This window comes from Macaca nemestrina, chromosome 11 (genome assembly GCF_043159975.1).
Source record: "Macaca nemestrina isolate mMacNem1 chromosome 11, mMacNem.hap1, whole genome shotgun sequence".
Taxonomy (NCBI): domain Eukaryota; kingdom Metazoa; phylum Chordata; class Mammalia; order Primates; family Cercopithecidae; genus Macaca; species Macaca nemestrina.
Genome location: NC_092135.1, coordinates 72,008,376 through 72,030,806, shown reverse-complemented (window position 1 = coordinate 72,030,806; position 22,431 = coordinate 72,008,376). Strand labels below are relative to the sequence as shown.

At 34.5% G+C, this 22,431-nt stretch overlaps 1 protein-coding gene across 2 annotated transcripts in view; it reads left to right on the top strand.

Annotated features, from left to right (window-relative positions):
• LOC105483215 (Obg like ATPase 1) overlaps window positions 1-22,431 on the top strand; it is a 170,679-nt gene that overhangs the window by 110,205 nt on the left and 38,043 nt on the right. For both annotated transcript variants that reach the window (XM_011743945.3, XM_011743947.2), the window contains 2 exons: window positions 11,238-11,318; window positions 11,635-11,732. In XM_011743945.3, coding sequence (XP_011742247.3) covers window positions 11,238-11,318; window positions 11,635-11,732 — 179 coding nt within the window. The remainder of the gene's footprint in view (window positions 1-11,237; window positions 11,319-11,634; window positions 11,733-22,431) is intronic.

The window sequence follows — 22,431 nt, the reverse complement described above, 5'->3', positions numbered from 1 at the left end:
ATGGAACTGCTATAATCTCATGATAAAATTTGAATGGATGAGAGGTTGCCTGTTATGGATGATCAAAGAAAGTGGTTTCTCGAGATGGAATCTACTGCTGATGAAGATGCTGTGAACATTGTTGAAATGACAACAAAGGATTTAGAATATCACATACACTTAGTTGGTAAAGTAGTGGCAGGATTTGAGAGGATTGGCTTCAGTTTTGAGAGAAGTTGAAATGTGGGTAAAATGCTATGAGATAGCATTGCATGTCACAGGGAAATTTTTTGTGAAAGGAAGAGTTGATTGATATGGCAAACCTCATTGTTTTCATGTTTTAAGAAATTGTCACAGCCACCCAACTTTCAGCAACCACTACCCTGATTAGTCAGCAGCCATCAACATTAAGGCAAGTCCCTCCACTAGCAAAAAGATTACAACTCACTGAAAGCACAGATGATCATTAGCATTTTTTAGTAAAAGTATTTTTAAATTAAGGTTTGTATACTGTTTTTGTAGACATGCTATTGCACACTTAATAGACTACAATATAATGTAAACATAACCCTTATGCTTACTAGGAAACAAAAAAATTTGTGTGGCTTGCTTTATAGTGATACTTCATTGCACTCACTTTTACTTGCTTTATGGTGATACTCACTTTATTGGAACTAAACCTGCAATATCTCTGAGGTGTGGTTGTACTGTAAAAATATATTCTTCCTCCTTTTATCTTCACATTTACCCCTTTCTTCTCTTTAGACTGTTGTGTGTCCTTTTAGGACACATGACTTAAAGAGATCATTTCTAAAAGAACATGATACTAGAGTAATTTTTGATAAGGCTGAACTCTCAGTCCTCATAATCTCTAGTTAATTGAACCAAATTGTTTAACAGAAAAACTATCTATGACTCCTTCCTCTTTTGTACCATCTACATCTCATCCTGTTGATTTTATATCTTGAATATTCCCCATACCTCTTTCTTTCTTCTTGTTTTTATTACTTCTTCTTTGGTTTGAGCCTCACTTATACTTAATTTGTTTTTGCGGTTTAACTGATCTTTTTGCCTCTAACTGCTCTTGTTTTCCACAAATACAAAATGAAGATCTAATCATGTTATTCCCTTGATTAAAATACCTATTTCCTATGGGACAGTGCCAACATAAAGGCCATGGCTCACAAAGTTCTTTGTGACTTGGGTTTGCTGGCTTAACATTGCTTTTTTTCCAGCTCTCCTGATGGTGAACTTAGGACTTTAACTGTACTGATTTTACATGAGGTCATTTACCAGAACTTTACCTGTTTGGTACTCTTCCATTCCCAATTCTTAGTCATTCTTCAAGACATAGCCTAAAGCATAAGTTCCCTGTTCCTTAAAAACAACTTTTTTATTGTGGTAAACTATACATAACAAAATATACCATTAACCAATTTAAGTGTACAATTTCACTAGTATGAAGTACATTTATAATATTGTACAACCATTACCCCTATATATTTTCATAACTTTTTCGTCATTTTATACTGGAACTTTGTACTTTTATTATTCTTACAGCTTTTCTGTGAGTTTAAAATTTTTTTCAAAATAAAAAGTAAAAACACAATAATGATAACATGTTTTAATGTATAGAGTTCAGTTAAAATACATGACAATAATACAGAAAGGGTAGGAGAGGGTAGTGGAGTAAAAATGTTAAAATACTGCAATAAAAGACAAAGATTATATTTCAAAATAACCAGAAGAATGTTCTTACTACAAAGAAATGATAAATATATGAGGTGATGAATATGCTTAATACCCAGATTGATCATTACACAAAGTGTACATGTATCAAAACATCGCACTGTGCCCCATCAACATATGCAATTATTATGTGTCAGTTAAAAACAAAACTTCAAATACGTTTACTTTCTCTGGGGAAAGAAAAAAGAGGAGTTTGACAGTTTCTCTAAAAGTTAATTATAGACTTACCATATGAACTAGCAATTCTACTTCTGGGTATATACCCATCACAGTTACTCAAACAATATATGTGCATGTATGTTCATAGTGGCAATATTCATAATAGCCAAAAAGGAATGAAGTACTGATGCTACAATGTGCATGAGCCTCAAAAACATTATGCCATGTGAAAGAAGCCAGGCACAAAAGGTCACATCGTGAATGATTCCATATATATGCAGTGTTCAGAACAGGCAAATCCATAGAGACAGAACTGCATATTGGTGGTTGTCAGAGACTAGGGGGAGGAATAATGGATAGAAACTGCTTAATGAGTACCTTGCTTTATTTTGGAGTGATGGAAATGTTTTGGATCTAAATAGAGGTGGTCTGCATAACACTGTGAGTGTATGAAATGCTTTAGTACTAGATTGTGTTCAGATGGCTAATTTTATGTTTTATGTATTTTACTCCAATAAAGTTTTTAAAAATTAAAAAAGACAAAGAATGTCAGATTGGGTTTTAAAAGTCCACCTCTCTGCTGCCTACAAGAAACACATCTTAAATACAGATGCTCCTGGACTTATGTTGGGGTTACATCATAAGTTGAAAATATTGTATGTTGGCCTGGTGCAGTGGCTCACTCCTGTAATCCCAGCACTTTGGGAGGCTGAGGTGGATGGATCGCTTGAGGCCAAGAAACCAACATGGCATAACCCTGTCTCTACTAAAAATACAAAAATCAGCTGGGCATGGTGGCACATCCCTGTAATCCCAGCTACTTGGAAGGCCAAGGCACGAGAACGGCTTGAACCCGAGAGGTGGAAATTGCAGTGAGTCAAGGTTGCACCACTGCACTCCAGCCTGGGTGAGAGAGTGAGTCTCTGTCTCAAAAAGAAAAGAAAATATTGTATGTCAAAACAAAAAGCACTAATACCCCAATATACCCATCATAAAACCCAGAAGTCATAAGCTAAACCATCATAGGTCCAAATTCTCCTTGACTTACAATGCGGTTATGTCCCAGTAAAGTAAAAAATCTTAAATTGAATGAACTATTGTAAGTTGAAGATGCGGAAAAGTTGAAAGCAAAGAATGGAGAAATATATACTGTGCAAGCCCTAACAACAACAAAAAAGTTAGGATAGTATATGATATCAAAGTAGACTTTAAAGGAGTTAAAAGGGGCATTTCATAATGCCAAATGTTCAGTATACCAGGAGGCACAAAAACTTAAGTTTGTATATGCATAATAATATAACCTCAAAATACATAGTGCAAAAAGTGGCAGGATTGGAAGACAAAACATAAGAAAAACAAATCTATAGTAGTAAAAGAAAATATTAATACTTTTAGTAATTGATAGAATAAACAGAACTTTAGTAAAGAATATAGAAGATTTAAACAACTTAATGAAGAAAGTTGACCTAATTGACATATATAGGATACTGCACCCAACAACAGTAGAATGTACATTCTTTTCAAGTACAAATGGAACATTTTCCAAAATTGATCATTTCATTGGCTATAAAACATGAATTTCAAATTATTGAAATTGTAAAGAATATATTATCTAAACACTATGGAATTAAACTTAGCAGTCAATAATGGGAAGATTACTAGAAATTGTCTAAATGTCTAGAAGTTAAGCAGTATAATTCTGAAAGATATCATGTTTCAAAGAAGAAATCACTATGGAAAGAAAATGGTTTAACTCTATGATAATGAAAATACGATATATCAAAATTTGTTGTTTTCTGATGTTTAAACTCAAGTTCTATAAATTTAGTCATAAATGTGTATGTCTCAAAATAAGGAAAGGTGAAATCAGTGATCTGAAAGTCTTCTTCTGAAGGAGTTAGAAAAAGAACAATAAAAGGAAAAAGGAACCCAGAGAAATTAGATAAAAGGAAACAATTAAGATGAAAGTAAATATTAGTGAAATAGGAAAGAAGCATGTAATAAAAAGGATCAAAAAGGCCAAAAGTTGGTCATTTGAAAACACTAGTAAAATATAAATTCTTAGCAAGACTAGTGAAGGGGGAAAGAGAAAAGGAAAAAACTAGCATTATGAATGAAAATGTGTTACTGTAGATTCTGTAGACATCAATAGGCTGCTAAGAGGCTATTATAAGCAATTTATGGCAATCATTTTGAAAAATATATGAGATGGGCAAATTTAAAAGACTGCTTAAGAAAATGAGTGTAAAAAGAAATAAAAATGTAAATAGTTTTATATCTATTGAAGAAATTGAATTCATAATTTTAAACCTTACTATAAAGAAAAGTCCTGACCCAGATGACTTTACTATACATGTAAAGTCTCAATCACACTCTTCCATACAGTAGAAAAAGAGGAAAAACTTTATGAGGTCAGAATAGTCCTGATACTAAAATCTTACAATACAAGACAGAAAAATTATAGATGAGTCTCTTTCATGAACATAAAAGCACATTCCTCAGAGAAAGAAGATATCTGCAGTATCTAACAAAGAACTCCTACAAATAAATAAGAAAAAGACAGCCTGATAGAAAAATATGCAGAGACTTCAACAAGTACTTCACAAAAGAAATTCCTCATTAATCACCACAGAAATGCAAATTCAGACTATAGTGAGATACCATACACTTGCCATAAATTAGTAAGACTGACAATACCAAGTGTTGGGAAGAATGTGAAGCAAATGAAATTGTCATACAGTGCTGATGGGAGTGTAAATTAGTACATCTGCTTTTGAAAATTTATTAGCAATATGTATGAAGTTTAGATAAATGCCTGGCCTACAACCAAGCAATTCCAGTCTTAGGTATATACTCAAGAGAAATGCGTGCACAAATTTACCAAAATACATGTACAAGAATGTTTATAGCAGCTTTATTCCTAATAGCCTTAAAGTATAAACAGCCTAGATGTCCATTAACAGTAGAATGTATAAATTGTGCAATATTCCTACAGTGAAATATTATACCACAGAGAAAAACACAATACTGCTACATGGAATGACATGGATGAATTTCACAAATAATACTGAGCAGAAGAAGCCAGACACAAAGTAATATATATTGTGTGATTATTTCTATAAATTTCAATAACAGGCTAATTTGTGATGCAAAGAAGCCAGAAGAGTGATTATCTCTGAAGAGTAGTGGAACATTGTGACTGTACTACTAATAATCTTCTGTATGTTGATCAGGGTAGTAATTACAGACATGTGTTCATTCTCTGATAATTCATTTGGGCACTTGCATATGTTATACTGAGTGTATGTTATACTTCAGTATATTCCCTTCTCAAGTTTGACCTATAGGACCATTGATTATCTTCTGCCATATCAGTCGTGTCTCCAGATTGGACTTTTATTTTCCTCCTTTGATTTTGGTTTCATTAAAAATACTTGTACTTTTATCAGCTCTCTAGATATATCTCATCCATTTTTTTCTAACCTCACTGTTCTCTTTTTGTGACCTCGAGTGCATAGTTGGCTGTCATTGTTAAAGCTACCTGACCAGCATAAGTCAGTTCATCTGCTCCTATTGCATAGATGCTCTTATCTTTTTGCATTCTACTAAGTATGCCAAATAGTTCATTGAGGTTTTTTGTTTCTCAGTCATTTTTAAAGATGTGTTTTTTCTATGACTCTACTTTCCATAAATTATCAGTATTCCTTTTATTAAAATAAGATTTATTGGCTTCCCCACAACCTCCGGACCCTTCCTCAAACATGGTAAAGTCCATTCAAACTTATTTTCAGGAATCACAAGGACAGTTGCCTTTTTAGAGAATGGCCAGATCCTTTGCTGAGATCTATACCTCAGAAGTAAATTGGTGTCCATTTTGGTTGCCACTTTATTGTAGACAGGGGCCAGAAACATTATATTCAGGTGGTGGTCTTACTGTCTACTTCGGTAAATCATATAACTGAAAACCTACAGTTGGCAGCCTGTATTCTACCAAGGTTATTGCTAGAATTAACCTATTGTGTTAGTTCTTGGGGGGTCCCCTTCACCCCCAAAATTACTCAGCCAGAAAGTGGTAGAACCAGGACTTGAACTCAAATCTTGAGGAATATGGCTGAAATCCATATTCTTAACCATATTCCATTTTTCTAAACCTGCTGTTCTCACTTAGCAGTGTATTTTGGACATTTTCCCATGCAGATATACATATAGATACATCTCATCTTAATGGATACAAAGTGTTCTGTTCTATCAGTTCCCAATAACTTAATTAGCAAATCTCCAATTAATGGCTTTTTAGATTTTATTTATTTGTTTGTTTGTTTGTTTCTGAGAGAACTTTTGCTCTTGTCCCCCAGGCTGGAATGCAATGGTGCAATCTCGGCTCACTGCAACCTCCCCCTCCCGAGTTCAATTGATTCTCCTGCCTCAGCCTCCCGAGTAGCTGGGATTACAGGCGCCCATCACCATGCCTAGCTAATTTTTGTATTTTTTTTTTTTAAGTAGAGACAGGATTTCGCTATGTTGGCCAGGCTGGTCTCGAACTCCTGACCTCAGGTGATCCAACTGCCTTGGCTTCCCAAAGTCCTAGGATTACGGGCATGAGCCACCATGCCCGGCCTAGATTTTCTTTAAAAAAAAGTTTTAAAAATGTTTATTTCTTTCATTATTTTTTTGGATACAGGGTCTCACTCTGTCACCCAGGCTGGAGTGCATGGTGTGATCGTAGTTTGCTGCAGCCTCGTACTGGACTCAAGCAATCCCCCCTCAACCTCAGCCTCTTAAGTAGCTGGGACTACAGACACACACCACTACACCCAGTTAATTTTTAATTTTTAATTTTATTTAGAGATGGAGTCTCACTATATTGCCCAAGACAGTCTCAAACTTCTAGCTTCAAGCCAGCCTCCTGCCTCAGCCTCCCAAAATGCTGGGATTACAAGCATGAGCCACCATGCCTGGCTTTTTCAATTGTTTCTAATTTATATCTGTCTTCTTGTGCCAGTGCCATACTATTCTAATTACTATAGTTTTATGGTTTATTTTAATATCTAGTAGGACAAGTCCCATATTTTTCTCTCTAAACATTTTTTAACCTTAAGCAATTAGTTCTTTTAGAATAATGATATATTTAATATATAATATTCTTCAACATCCCTATTTTGATTTTAACTGGAATTTGTTAGATAAACATTATAAAAGGTAGAATTTTTATCAGTTTAGTATTGGATAGGATAGAGAAATTTTCAGTGCAGGGTCTGGCTAAAGCAAGTTTTGGGTCAGTGTTTCAACCTCTGGTCTAGAAGTCCCTGGACCTAGAACATTTACTTAATTGGCTGTTGTTGGGGCATTTGAGTAGTGCCATCAGAGTCACTAACAGCCATGGTTCTTGGATTTTTGGATTATGGATCCCTTTTAAAAGCATGTGAAAGTTATGTGCCATCTTCCCTCAAAGGGACATAAATGGAACTTTATGTACAATTTCAGGGTGAAATCTATTTATGGATCATAGGTTAATAATTCCTGCTATGGGAACTGAAGATACCAAGATATAGAAGTCTCGTGTTTTAGGAATATCTAATAAATGACTGGATTATTATGTAATTGTCTGCAAAGAAAAATTACTATTTTTGTGATACATGGATTAATGATCAGCTATTGTACCCCAATAATAAAAATAAGAATATTGAATTTCTCTGATAGCCTGAATGAGAATGAGGATTTTGAATAACAACCTTGGGGGATGTCTAGGCTAAACAAGGAACAGTTATAAAAGTAGTAAGGAAGACAAATATGCCAGGATATGGAACAGAACATGAACTTGCAAGTCACTTAGACCAGAATTTGAATCTCATCTCTGCCACTTACTAGCTCTGGGAATTTAGGCAAGTCACACATGATGCTCTGAATCTAAATACATTACAGTTACTGTTAACAATAACAATAATAAAATATATCAAGAAAATAGAGCATTTCTAATTTTAAATGTGAAGCTCTGAGTAAGAAGAGTCAAAGCAAAATAGTGAGGTATTAAAGGTGAGTTTGGGTTTTTTTGCAGTTAAATGATAGTCGTTTAGCAAAAGCTAGTTCTTGCAGAATTAGAAGCCTGACTTGAGATTTCATGAAAAAAGCCAGTAGTTTTAGTAACTCAGAAATTTGAAGAAAAGGACTAGTGAACAAATTATACAGATGGAAAAGTATACATACACTTCAAAGGAGCACCCAACAGAACATATTGCCATTTTGTAGATCACTGGGATTTAATCTTTCATCTATCATGACAACAACAACAGTTCTGTGCCAAGAACTGTGCTAAACACTGTATGCATTATCTCTTTTAATCTTCACAACAACCCCCAGGAGGGAGATCTCATCTTCTGCATTTTATCAATGAAGTAGGTCACAGACCTGGTTAAGTGGCTAGGATTTATTCCCACGCTTAAGCATTATACTGTTACCTCTTGAATTAGTCCACTCATGTAACTGCAATCTAACAAAAAAGTTCAAATGACCAGGAATTTTTATGTATCTCTATAATGTACAGAATTTGTTTTGAAAATGAGGGATTTGTTAAAGTTATCAAAATAGCCCAATTTAGTACCCCTACATCTGTATTTCTATATAATGATAGTAAAGAAATACGGAACCTAAGGCAACTTCTAAATGCATTGAGTATTCAATTTTTTTTTCCAGTTAACCAAGTTCAGTTAACTGGAACCTTTTATTCTTCTAATCATCGTTATTTATATATGTATTTATACATATGAACATAAGGAAATAAATTCAGTCAACCATTAAGCATTATATCCAAACAAGCCCAAATGTTTTCTTTCATCTGTTTAGAAGTTTTTCAGATAAGGAATATCACATCTTTTAATTTTTTGCTAAAATTAGAATTAATTTTTACTTTATGTAAGAAAAAGAGCACATTGAAACTATACCATATACTGATCATTTATATAAGATAATCTTATCTGAAAGGCAATCTGTTTTTTATTTGTCTGAAATAAAACTGACATCTCTTAATAAATCTAAGTTGTCTTTTCTTGGCTGTTAGATCTTTTGTGGAAATAATTAAGAGAGCACTGAGTACAAAATATTTTTATTTCAACTGTTCAAAAACTAGGTTATAATATATAAATTTCTCTAAAAATATTTGAATGTGGCTTTAAGGAATACTGTGCTGTTCAAGAACTTTGATTATAAGTGAATTCTATTTAATTAAAACTTGACTGCAAAAAATTTTTTGAGTGCTCCTAATTTGTAATATAATTTGTAATGTGAGAAAAAGCAAACTAATGCCAAAATGCTTTTGTGATAAGATTTCTGTATCTGAAGTAGTGGTCTAGTTAATTTAAAATGAAAGAGAAATATGGAAATTCCTTCACTAGTGATCAGCACTTATTGAGGCTCTTATGTTTTGTAAAAATGTTTAGAGTTACAGAAGTATTTTATACTTTTTATATGATTAAAATTTAATTTCTTCCCCTATTTTTTGTTTGGCTTTCTTTTGTCTGTTTTCTTTCTTTAATTGAAAAAACTAATGGAACCAAATATAAGATGGTACCACTGTTTTTTCTTTCTTTTGTATAATCTTGTTGCGTGTCTCTACATAAGCTGTTCTGGCCACTCATCATAGTAACCAGCTGGGCCATTTCACCTGCTGGAGCCATTAAAGAGGACTCTCTCCCCCTAGATTAATCCCCTCCGACATTAGTTTTTTGCACTGACAACTAGAGCAGGCATTCAGAATTTGCAGGTGGCCAGTGTGACGCACATAATTGCCTACAATTTTAGGCAATGAATAAAAATGGTCTACATTACTTGTCAAAGGTTGTATATGCAGTGCCAAGTGAGATCTATGGGAAGCCTTTTAGGGTTTAAAGAACAGTTAATAGCAAGGCTGCACAGGGCTTTTTTAATCATAATGCATTTGTAATATAGCACTTTGATCTTCTCCTTGTAGGAAATGGTGTTACATTAGCCACTTTTAAACATTTATGAGTGAAATTCAGTTATAGAAGAGTAAAAGTGATTATTCTTAAGCAGAACATGTTAGATTTCATTAAAAGTTTTCAGCTTGCCCCTTCCTTGTTAAAATCTGTGGGAAGTCCTTTGCCTGGAGGGTTTCAAATCAGGATCTAAGGATATAAGGCTTTTTCCTTATTTTTCCTGTTGGTAACAGCAAGATTTGGAAGGAAGGTATACTAAATATTGAGATAATTTATACAAATGGATATTTAAAGAAGAATAACTGATTATGGTAAAGTACATCGATAAAAATCCAGGAAATTGATTACTAATAATTGTGTTACAATAAATTTTGAGAAATGCATATTTAAAACCTATCCATAAATTATCTTTAATAACAACAACAACAAAAACCCAGATGACTCTCAAATGCACTTCTTCTGGAAGAGCAAAATTTGACCTTTCAGACCCGAGAGCCTTTTATTAACACCTGCCTGTAAGGAGAACCTTGCCACACGCAGCTTTTAGATTCAGAACCACAAAACTGATGAGGAAAGGCTTGAAGGGTTCAGTTTGTGTCACTTGCTGTTTGCCGTTTCCATTTCACAGATGTTTAATCTTTCTGTGAAGAAAGGCCAGAGAAACAAAGCACATTGGGCTCTTCCTGCAGTTACTCCTTCTGAATGCACACTAGCTTGCTAACTAAAAGGCCTTTAGATTTCCAGCAGAGAGAGATGTTCTGAAAGTGAATGCAGCTGGTTGGAGGTCACCAGTGCAGGGCTCTTGCCATTGTGTAATGGAGGCTTTGGCAGGTTGGGGGGGTGGGGGAGTTGGGGGTATCAGGGGTGCGGCTGCAGGAGAAGTGGTCAGGGAGAAGGTGTTGACAAAAAATTAATTTAAAATAAAAAGGGATTTGGTCAGTTGATTTAATATTTTGGAGGCTGGATCATCGATAATAGGCTCAATTTTGTCTTGTTTGTTTTTCTTCTTAAGGGAAAAATGTAATTTAGTCTTTCTTCAGTATATTCCCTCACTCCATTTTCTAATAGCATGTTTGTCTTCTATATGGCATCACTAGGTAATATTGAAATGGTATTAACTCTTGTATTTAGTCTTTGATGTAATTGAATTGACATTTTTCAGGCTGTTACAAATTTTTGCTAATATTATCCATTTTATACATTAAAAATTTAATGCCACAATGTTTTATTAGTATTTGGTTTTTAAGTGAGATATTGAAAATAATTATTTGTGTGACCTAGCCCCCTTTCATTAAAACAATCTATTTTTATTTTGAAAATTTAAAAACTTTTTATTTTAATATTTAGTATCTAAATGCTTAGTTATTCATATATATTTACTTTTTTCTCAATCGTGTGTAGGATATAATGTGCAAAGTAAAATCCTGGGTTATAGATCAAAAGAAACCTGTTCGCTTCTATCATGATTGGAATGACAAAGAGGTAAGTTATAAATATCATGCCATCTCTTACTGCCTTTGCTTTGATTTGCTAGGGAACAAATTAGAGTTGTCATTATTTTACACTTACCATTATATCTAAACTTTTATTTCTGTCAGTGATTGCTTATTCCTGGGCTTGTTATTTTTTTCTTTTCCCCCATTCATGATATTTCATAACCACTAATCTTTTGGAAACAAGAATTATAAAAATGAAAATGCCTACTTGTTTTAAAGAATGTTTACTTTCAAATTCTTCAGTGATTTACTCCATATTTACTAAACTTTTAAAAGGATTCTTTCTCCATCTCCCACTTTAGATTGAAGTGTTGAATAAACACTTATTTTTGACTTCAAAACCAATGGTCTACTTGGTTAATCTTTCTGAAAAAGACTACATTAGAAAGAAAAACAAATGGTAAGTTTTTCCTCACCATATATACCCAGATGCATCATCTCTGTACACACACAAATACACACCCATGTATATGTACTTAACCGCAATGTTTAATTTTAATATTTTTGTCCTTATTATTAAAAAGTTTAAAATGAATGAGAAGGCTTTGCTTGGTATTTACCTTCACAGATGAGTCTTCTAATTGATTTATAGTTAGAGAACTTAAGAAAACCTGAATTAAATTAAGCAATATTGAATTATATGTTTACTTATCAAATGTAAGTTTATTAGACGTTATTATTTATTTCCATTGCAAAATGGGAATAAATGTCACAACAATAAAACTTCTTACATTAGGATTTCTAGCTGTGTTGATATTATAAGTGACTTTAAAATACCCACTTGGGGTTGTAGCTGGGCATGAATTTTAAAATACAGATTGAATGCTTTAAAAAAAAAAAAAAAGGCTGTGTGTGGGGAAAGACCAGTACCTGTTTCATATGCTTTAAAAGTACATCGAGGTAAAAACTGTTCATTCATGTATTGATTGTCATTTTTGGCATGTAACCAAAATGTACAAGATTTGTTGCTGTCACTAATAACTTCAGAAAATTATGTGTTCATGTACGTGTAGGCATGTCCACATTTGGCATACCACTCACTTTGACTTGCCTCACTGGACTCTAAGTATTTTATACTATTGAATCATACAAACGAATCAAAACTATCCAAAGCAAAATATCTGAATTCTCCTAAAATATATTGTCTGTTTCTCCCTGTACTTCATTAAGTACTTAGATGCACATGGTTTCAATTTTCCATTAAAAATTCTCATTTCCATATGATATCAAAGAGTGAGAAGGCTTTAAACTGAAAAATAAACATTCATAGACTGGAAGCCAAAACAATAATTAATGTCAGATGGTTAACTCCAATAAATCATTAGAATAAATTCTGTGAAATTACTGCAACTAAAAATGCCCTGTTAATATTACTATAAGACATTTTGTGTTCCCGATAGAAGCTGAATTTAGCCTCTTTATTGGTAATGTTCTAAAAAGCATAAATGGAACTTAAAGATTTCATTCAGCCTGGTCAGTGTCCTCCATCGGGTAATTAACTTTAAAATAGTTCTGTTGCCTTTCAAATTCTTATAAATGTGATGATTGTGTTAAAAATTGTTACCTTTAGGAATGAATTTTAAAATTTATTATTTGACCTCAGTTAATAAATCTTCTCATTGTGGTATGAATGGTAAGGTTTCCTGTGGCTCTGTGAAACAATACAGACATCAAAGTTTACATGAAAAGGGATGAGTCAGTTTCCTTGCCCAAAGGGGCTTCTCACACCTGTATTTGGATGATTACAGGTAGAACTCCCTGGCTCTAATTGTATAGTAAATACCATTTCCCAGACCCTAATGGTAGACAGACTGCTTAGGAGACGCCAGTCTGTGATTTAGCTGTCGCCAGACACCCCATGTTTTTTGTGAGACCAGTTGTGATGATGATATGGTTATAGCCAATTGAAAGTAAACTCTTGTCTAAATAGCAAATTTTAATTTATAATAATGTAGAGGTATGAATGATCCTATTTTATAAAACCAAATCTTAACAGGTTTTAGGTATAACTAATGATCTGGTTTGGGGTTGGTGTGCGTATGTTTTGGGGGGAGGGTTGGGAGGGATCCAGATCTTGTGGAAGTTAGTGTAATTGTAGCTGAAAGATCAAAGACTGGGTAACTGAGTGATGTTCCAGAAGAGAATTTACCACATAGCCATTTTCTGTACAGTTTCTGCCGCCTGCTGTTCCTATTTTCCCTCAAGCTAGCCATTGACTACCCCCTGTGCATCCCTGCTCGTAAAAAATGATTGAGGAAGTATTTGTCATGTATTTATGAGTGGGAAATATTGTGTGATAGGGAATGGCATCTACTGGAGCCAGAAAGATTGCCATTTTCCTTTCATTCAGCCACTCTGCTACAGCTTTAAATCCTCTGTTTATGCAACATAGCCTTTGTATTAAAGTGCAGAATAAATTTTTATTATGAAGGATATGAATACTAGGTTTTCATCATTTATAACACTGAAAGCAGATGTAAATAGTTAAAATCCATTTTAACTACTAAATCCTTTTAATTGTGTTAGCATCTTGTTTTTTGGTAATGTTTACATCTAAGCTGCATTTGCATTATTAGTTGCTTCTTTAGCAAAAGAAAAAGTTTTTGTTTTTTAAGATTAACGTGTAATGTTACTATAGCAAATAAGCCTGATGCAGGAAATAGTAATAAATATTTTCATGGGTCTTTTAGATCTGGAAAACTATTTTAAACCATCAAGAAAGAGGTGAGGAGAAGTTTGTGACTTTGGCCACAAGAGGAAGACTAAAACTGTTGTTATTTTAGCAGGTCACCATTTCAGAAGTATTGAACACTTTAGTTACTGAAGTTCACCCTAAATGTAAATGGTAATGTGTTATTTTTCAACCCTAGAGAAGAAGGAAGCATTTTGAAAGATAGGTCTATTGTGTTATTGAGTAGCTGTATTGACCTTTTGTAAGATGCAAAAACTGGAATGGCTCCAAGCATCTACTCACTAGTTTTAACAGTGTTGAATTAGTCATTTCATTGATTTATGATTAAAGACCTAGCCCCTGAAGAGAAGCTGACATGGCAGCCGGGTTGGTTGCAGTTGTGTTATGAGCAAATGACAGTAATCAAGATATTGTAAGTGAATCCATAAACCATTTTTTATTATTACAAATTGCTGTTTCTTGAATGAATCAAACTATATAGAAGTTTTTGTTGTTTTTGGTGAGCACAAGCATTTTTGAACGCTCAAGGTTTTCATTTTCTAAACACGATCAGCTGTTACTTATAACTAATACTATACGCGGTATTAATTTTCATTTGAGATTGCTTACTGAGTCATGGTGTCAAGCAGGTACAGGACATTAGAACTGTCAAACTACTGCTTAATTAGGGGTTTAAATTTCAATCTTTGCACCCTTGCTGCTCTGTTAGTAGAGTATGCCATCCAATTATGAAATCAGTAGAACAAACTAATTTTAGGTATTTTTTTACACCTACCAGCTATCAAATATGTTTCATTTTTGTGATCCTGCCTTTCTTGAAACTGTTAATAAAGGATAATTATATTTTATTATTTATTATACTACATATTTATGTTCAACTAGAAAATATAACTAAACTTTTAGATATGCAGACTTTGTGTGTGTGTGTGTGTGTTATACACACATTTTCATATGCCTTGGTGGGCTTGTAGTCATTTAGTATTACCTTTTGGGTAATATTATATGAGTCAATTAATCTGAGTCATGAAATTGATTCAAGATAGGTAGACAAATACTTGGAAAGTCTTTTAAGCTGTTTTATAATGAAGGGCAATGTGTCAAGTTCACTAAATGCATTTTAAGTAGAAAAATGTTTTATTATTAATTCTTATTATACTATGATTCAGTTCCTTCCCCTTTCCCATCTTTGTGTGTTCATTAGTTTTCCACATAATTTGGACACAACAACTAAAAATAGTTTGGGGATACTATACATTATGTGCTTGGTTCAGGGGGAATCATGGGATAAATATATTTTCTTGATTTCCTGAGCTGCCTATAAAAATTATAGCTACTATATCTCAGCAAGTATATATGTAGATGGAAGTGTGTATATTTTTGACACACAATTTTCTATTTCTGTATGTGTGCATATATATACACACATATATGCATATAAATATAAAAAACGATTTCTGTAGAACTATTGTAGGAGGTCATCAGTTTCTGACAAGATCAGTTAAGCTAGAAATACAACACAGACATTCTGCTTTGGAAAAATTACTTTGTATTATGATAAAGCTTATTATTAATAGTATTATTTATACTATGAATTAGGATTTCAAATAATTTTTGGTGAATGAATTTTTTGGAATTATTTCTTTCTCTGATCAGAATCTTTAGAGTTAAAAAGAATATGGTAAAGAAAAATGGTCTTTTTATTACAGGAGATGGAAGGCTGAAAGAAGTGGGGATGGGGAAAAACCTTTGCCCATTCAGGAATCTTTTTTTTTTTTCTTTTTTTGGTCAAATGTACTTTTGCATTTGAATATATTTTTACATGTAGTAATATTTGTGAATTCCTGTTTGGTTTTCATTAAATGGGTTTTGAATATTCTTTCGACAATTTCTTGTTCTTATCAAGAGGTAACAATGCAGTAGTGCACTTCGGATTTCTTATGAAAGAGATAATTATATACGAAAGCATTTTTTTTATATGAACATAATGCTACTGACCGTATGCATATTAGGAATTTCCCTTGGCCTGTTTGTATTTTTTGCAATACTATTTATAGCCAGTGATTTCTATTTGCCAGATGGTTCACTGAATTTAAGAAAGTGATACATTTGGGAGTGCCCGTTGTAATCTTATTAGCACCATCTGCTGACTTACTGATTTGTGAGTGATGTAATTTATCAAATATGTCAGGACTTTCATCTTTTTCAAACTAGCTGAAGAATTTCACTCCACATAAATAGGAAAAGTTTTATAAAATTGTTTCTAGCTTCCACAGATGAAAAGGTTTATAAGTACTTTTTAAAAAATAAGTGTTCCTTAGGATTCTGTCATGTGAAATTAAAATATATATTCCCTATACATGTACACACATCAATGATCTAGGAAATGAAATATAAAGTTTGGTTTATAGCTATACAATGTTCTTCAAATTACAAATGATTCATCTGCACAAAGAATTTCTTTGCTTCCCTACCCTACTCACTTTGTTGAATAATTCAAAAGCAGTCCTCTTAAAAATCTGCACTAGAGGTTAAGGATCTCTGAGTCATATTTTGTTACCAAGACTCTGAGTTGGGATGAGCTACACTCTTACAACTGGAGTTGATATGGTTTGGATTTGTGTCCCCGCCCGAATCTCATGTTGAATTATAATCCCCAATGTTGGCAGAGGGGCCTGGTAGGAGACTACTGGATTGCAGGGGTGGATTTCCTTCTTGCTGTTCTCATGATAATGAGTGAGTTCTCATGAGATCTGGTTGATTAAAAGTGTGTAGCACCTATACCTTTGCTCTCTTCCTCCTTCTCAGGCCGTGCCTGCTTCCTCTTTACCTTTGCCATAATTAGAAGTTTCCTGAGGCCTCCCCAACCAATGCCTCACGGCCTGCAGAACCATGAGCTAATTAGATCTCTTTTCTTTATCAATTACCCAGTCTCAGGTAGTTCTTTATAGCAGTGTGAGAATGGACTAATACAGGAGTTTAGTAGTTGGTGAAGGCAGTAGAGGAGAATTTTGAAGCTCAGAAACCTTAGGACTGTTGGGAGTGGGAGATACAGGGCAGAACCTTGGGAAGGATTTAGAATGGAGGCTCAAGATAGTTTGTAGGATTTGAATAACAGGTTTTCCTGGGAGAAGGGTGGAGAAAAGGAAAGGTGAACAATGTCAGTGTTTTACAGCCTAATATGTCCTGCTTGTGCAGGATAGGAGGAAGAACATTATTTGTCTCTACCCTTTTCTCCTGTGCAGCACGTTCCCCAGGCACAGCAACTACCTTTGGACTTAGTGTTGTAGTTTATCTGATGAGTTAAATAGACTTGAAGGCTAGCCCAAAATGTTAGGTACCATTAATAATATTGTTTCTATAAGGAAAATGAATCCTAAAAAACTGGAGAATATGGTCTATTTGTAACCTAGGGAGTAGATGCTATCAAGGAGTTTGGTGTGTTAAGAAGAATACTACTTTAGAATTTGAAATACAAGTGCTGTGGTCTTTATTTGCTACCATAACTAGCTCTTTGAACTTGGCCATTTAAATTACTTAGCCTTTCATGTAGAAGATAATTCATTGAGATTGTTCATATAAAATGTGTTCTGTATAAACAGTGTTTCCCAAATTTAGTTATAGCTCAAAAAGTATTCAGTATGGCTCAAGCCTGTAATCCCAGCACTTTGGGAGGCTGAGACGGGCGGATCACGAGGTCAGGAGATTGAGACCATCCTGGCGAACACAGTGAAACCCCGTCTCTACTAAAAAAAATACAAAAAACTAGCCGGGCAAGGTGGCGGGCGCCTGTAGTCCCAGCTACTCGGGAGGCTGAGGCAGGAGAACGGCGTAAACCCAGGAGGCAGAGCTTGCACTGAGCTGAGATCCGGCCACTGCACTCCAGCCTGGGCGACAGAGCGAGACTCCGTCTCAAAAAAAAAAAAAAAAGAAAAGAAAAAGGACTTCTTTGGCCTTGTGAATGCATCTTTTGGATACATTACCTTGGTTCTTATTTCTGTTATCAGGATTAAGGAACAAAATGTATCACATGTATAAATATAGCAGTGAGACTCCCATGATATCACTGCCATGTTCTGTACAACCCCATCCCCTCGTTCAGGTTGGGCCCTATAACTTCACCATTTGCAGCTTAGAGGCTTCCATTAGAGTAAATATTCTTTGTTTATATTGTTACAATATGTACAGTCTTTATGTAAAATCGTGTTACAGTAGCATGATTTTTTTTTTTTTTTTTTTGAGACTGAGTTTCACTCTTGTTGCCCAGGCTAGAGTGCAATAGCGTGATCTTGGCTCACCGCAGCCTCCACCTCCTAGGTTCAAGCAGTTCTCCTGCCTCAGCCTCTATAACCCAGTAGCTGGGATTATAGGCATGCATCACCATGCCTGGCTAATTTTGTATTTTTAGTAGAGATAGGGTTTCTCCATGTTGAGGCTGGTCTTGAACTCCTGAGACCTCAGGTGATCCGCCTGCCTCGGTCTCCCAAAGTACTGGGATTACAGGCGTGAGCCACTGCGCTCAGCCCAGTAGCATGATTTTTTTTTTAAAGTTGTTTATTATTTTAAAAACCTTTTAAAACAGTTTCATTGTGATTTCCTATATCTCAGTCCCTCTGAGTATGAATGTATGTATGTATATGTTGGAGGTGAGGCAGTGAAAGTTAGTGAAGAATTAAAGATCGTCTCTAAAGTTCCCTTCCAGGACTAGAATTTTATGATTTTAATGAAGTGTAATGAATTCACAAAGAAAAGATGCCCATGCAAATATCTAGGTTTGTCATGGTAATTTTTCCTAATTGTGTACAGAGCATTCCTGAGGTTGCAGCCCAATTTAAGAGCAACTTTTCTGGACTGGGTTATAGATAAGACCTGGTCTTTTTTCCTACTCTCATTCCCTCTTCCGTATCTCAGGCCCTTGAAAATAAGCCTTTTCTGCATCTCACCATGTTTCTTCCCACCTTTCCTCATAGTGAGTAGCTGTTGCTTTGGCTAGAATAAGAGCAAAGTGAATTGGCATATCTATATTTGAGATCAGTAACATTACTTAAACTATTACATTCCTTTATTCTAAATTGACCTAGAAAGCATTTCCCCAAAAACATTAGATTGTGAGACTCACCCTCAAAAGCCTATTTCATTCACAATGTAGTAGAAATAGAACAATTTGAGAAATATTTTGGTATCTGTGACCATTTTTACCACCAGTTTTAAAATTCTGCTTTTTAAAAATGTGTTCTAAAATAACTGGCTTATGAACTTTGCATATATTTCTATTTATATAAGGCTGGGACTGCACATTGCTGTGCAGTCTGTCTTTTTAATGCTTTACATCAAGAAAAGCAAAACTTGGTAAAAAAAACTTATTATAAACGCAAATTTCAAATTTATGTTCCTTTTGAAGACTGTGAGCTCATTGAGGAGGTGGATACTGTTTTCTTTTTCCTTTTTAAGCAAATAATTATTAAGAATTATTAAGCCTTTCTGTGTGTCATTTATTATCTTAGGTGGTGAACAGAAAAAGCCCTTTCTCCTGCAGGACTTACAGTCTCATGTAGTAATAGACATCCAACAAACAGACATTTAATATAATGCAGGGAATGATTAGGACCATGAATAAAAACAAAGCAGAGTAAGAGGAAACTGTTTTAGTTAGGGTGGCTGGGGAAGACCTTATGAAATAAGGATACATGCCATGAGAGAATCCATGGAAAGCTCAGTCCATGGAGAGGAAACTGCAAGTACAAAGGCTATGAAGTAGCTAGATGGAATAAAACAGAATACGAGTTATAGGAGTAGAAGTTACAGAATGAAACAGGGGTCTACAGTTGATGTAGAGCGTAATGTGCCATCAAAAAGGAATAAAATGTGAAGACAGCCAGCCACTTGAAAATAACTTACATATTTTTATTTAAGTACATTCCATTGAAACAGATTTTAAACATGTTCTAAATGTGTTCTAAAATTTTATTTGGGTTTTAAGAATAACCATCATGTATTTTCTAGTTTGCTTTAATTGATTTCTTATAGTCCAGAAATATTTTCAATTGCTAAGTGTTTTAAACAGCCTTTAAAGTAATAATTGCAATTTATTTCAAATTTCATCTTTCCTTTTCCATGCTTGTCTAGTGACTTGCTGATTCATGCTATCAATTATGAAGCACTTTTTAAAATCCCCTCAATGTACAACTTCAGAGAAATAGATTGAACTTTATTTAGAAATAACAGCAGCCAACATTTGTCTAGAGCCTTATGGTATTTCAGCTTTTTTATTTCATTTGATCCTCAAATTCTGAGATGGCCCTCATTACACTATTACATTGGCCTTGAATTTAATGTTTACTAAAATGAAGCATTTTTTTCCTTTTCTTTTTTTTTTTCAGAGACAGGGTCTCACTCTGTTGCCCAGGCTGGAGTGCAGTGGTGCAATCACAGCTCATTGCAGTCTGGACCTCCCTGATGGGCACAGGCCACCACACCTGGCTAATTTTTGTATTTTTTGTAAGAGTCAGGGTTTCACATGTGGCCCAGGCTTGTCTAGAATTCCTTGGCTCAAGTGATCCACTTGCCTTGGCCTTTTAAAGTACTGAGATTACAGGTGTGAACCACTGTACCTGGCCAAAATGAAGCATTTGCTTCCTTGGAATAAGAGTTCTGCATATTAGTTTAGGAATGGGTTACTCCAACACAGAGAGAAATAAGCTTCGTCTTTCCATTAGCAAAGATTTAGCAGTGCCTTTTCCGTACTTCAAATATATGTCATTGAAATGAAGGGGTAGTCATCAGTATTCCTGGGTGATAATCAGCATTTTTCTTAGAGATTATTTTAAAAGAATATATTATGGACTGTGGAAAATGTTGTTAGATTTAATCCATTTTGAAATTTAAAAGGAAAAGATCAAAGAGCATCTGTTCCTTGGTAATCATTTTTAGCGTTTTTAAATGAAATTTTCAAAGATTTTCCCCAGGAACATATATAGATGTCCGACATGAAGGTCACTAGCACTTTTCAAACATGACTTTTAAGTTTTGTCGTTTATCTTTTGTATGTCCTGCTTCCCGCCTTCCTCCATTTAATATAATTGATTTAGCTTTTCTTATACCAAACTAAAAGATATACATAGCAAACCATTATTTATTATTGAGTTCCTGCTATGTGATGGGCATTCTGAGCTTGGAAATTGCTGAGATGTATGATATTATACTTATCAAGCAGATATTATCATGCCCATTTTACAGATAGGGCAGGCAGTTGGAAAGATTATAGAACATGCCCAAGTTCTTGGAGCAGGTAAGTGGTAGAAATAGATCCATTTGACCTGAATGCGACTGCTCCACACAGGATGACTGACAGCTACGTGACAGTACAAGATATGTTTGTGAATCTCCAGAAATCTTTGAAAATATCATATTAGCAACTTTAGCATTTTGCTATGTTTTATCTCGGAAAGTTTAATCTCCTTCCAATTGTTTAGTTAATGGACTAAATTAGGATTTTAGTTAAAAAGAACAATTCTCAAGACGACATTTATGTGTGGTTTTTTTAAGGATAATAAGCATTTGCTGCTGATGTTTTCGCCTTGTCTTGTAATTTTATTAACGATTTAATAACTTATTGTTAAGAGGCAACAGCAATGTATTTTAGTACCCACCTTAGCTTGCATTTTTAAACAATATCATATATAAAATTTTTGGTGGAGAAAATACAATGGCTCCTATTGAAACCGAAATTTTAAATTATATGAAATTGCCAAGTCTAAAATAGTGGTACAGAGTAAACCCCCAAAAACATATCTGTAACCACAAATTGGTTTTTATATATTGATATGATAAACAGATTTTAACTTTTTCTTCTATAGCAAACCATAATTTGTTAAAAATAATTCTTCGGCTGGGCTCAGTGGCTTATGCCTGTAATCCCAGCACTTTGGGAGGTCGAGGAGGGTGGATCACCTGAAGTCAGGATTCAAGACCAACCTGACCAACATACCGAAACCCCATTTCTACTTAAAAAAATAAAAAAATTAGCCGGGGTTGGTGGCAGGCACCTGTAATCCCAGCTACTCGGGAGGCTGAGGCAGGAGAATCGCTTGAGCCTGGGAGGCAGAGGTTTCAGTGGGTCAAGATTATGCCATTGCACTCCAGCCTGGGCAACAAGAGTGAAACTCCATCTCAAAAATAGTAATGATAATAATAATTCTTCACTCATGGGGTGAGGGAGTTGATGTTAAATAAATAGGGAAATGAGAGAATATTACATGTGTCAGTTTGATTCCTGCTGCTGTAACAGATACCACAGACTAGGTAATTTATAAAGAAGAAAAGTTTATTTGGTTCATCGTTCTGGAGCCCAGGAAGCCTGAGAGTGTCACTGGCATCTTCTAAGGGTCATCCCATGGCAGAAGAGCAGAAG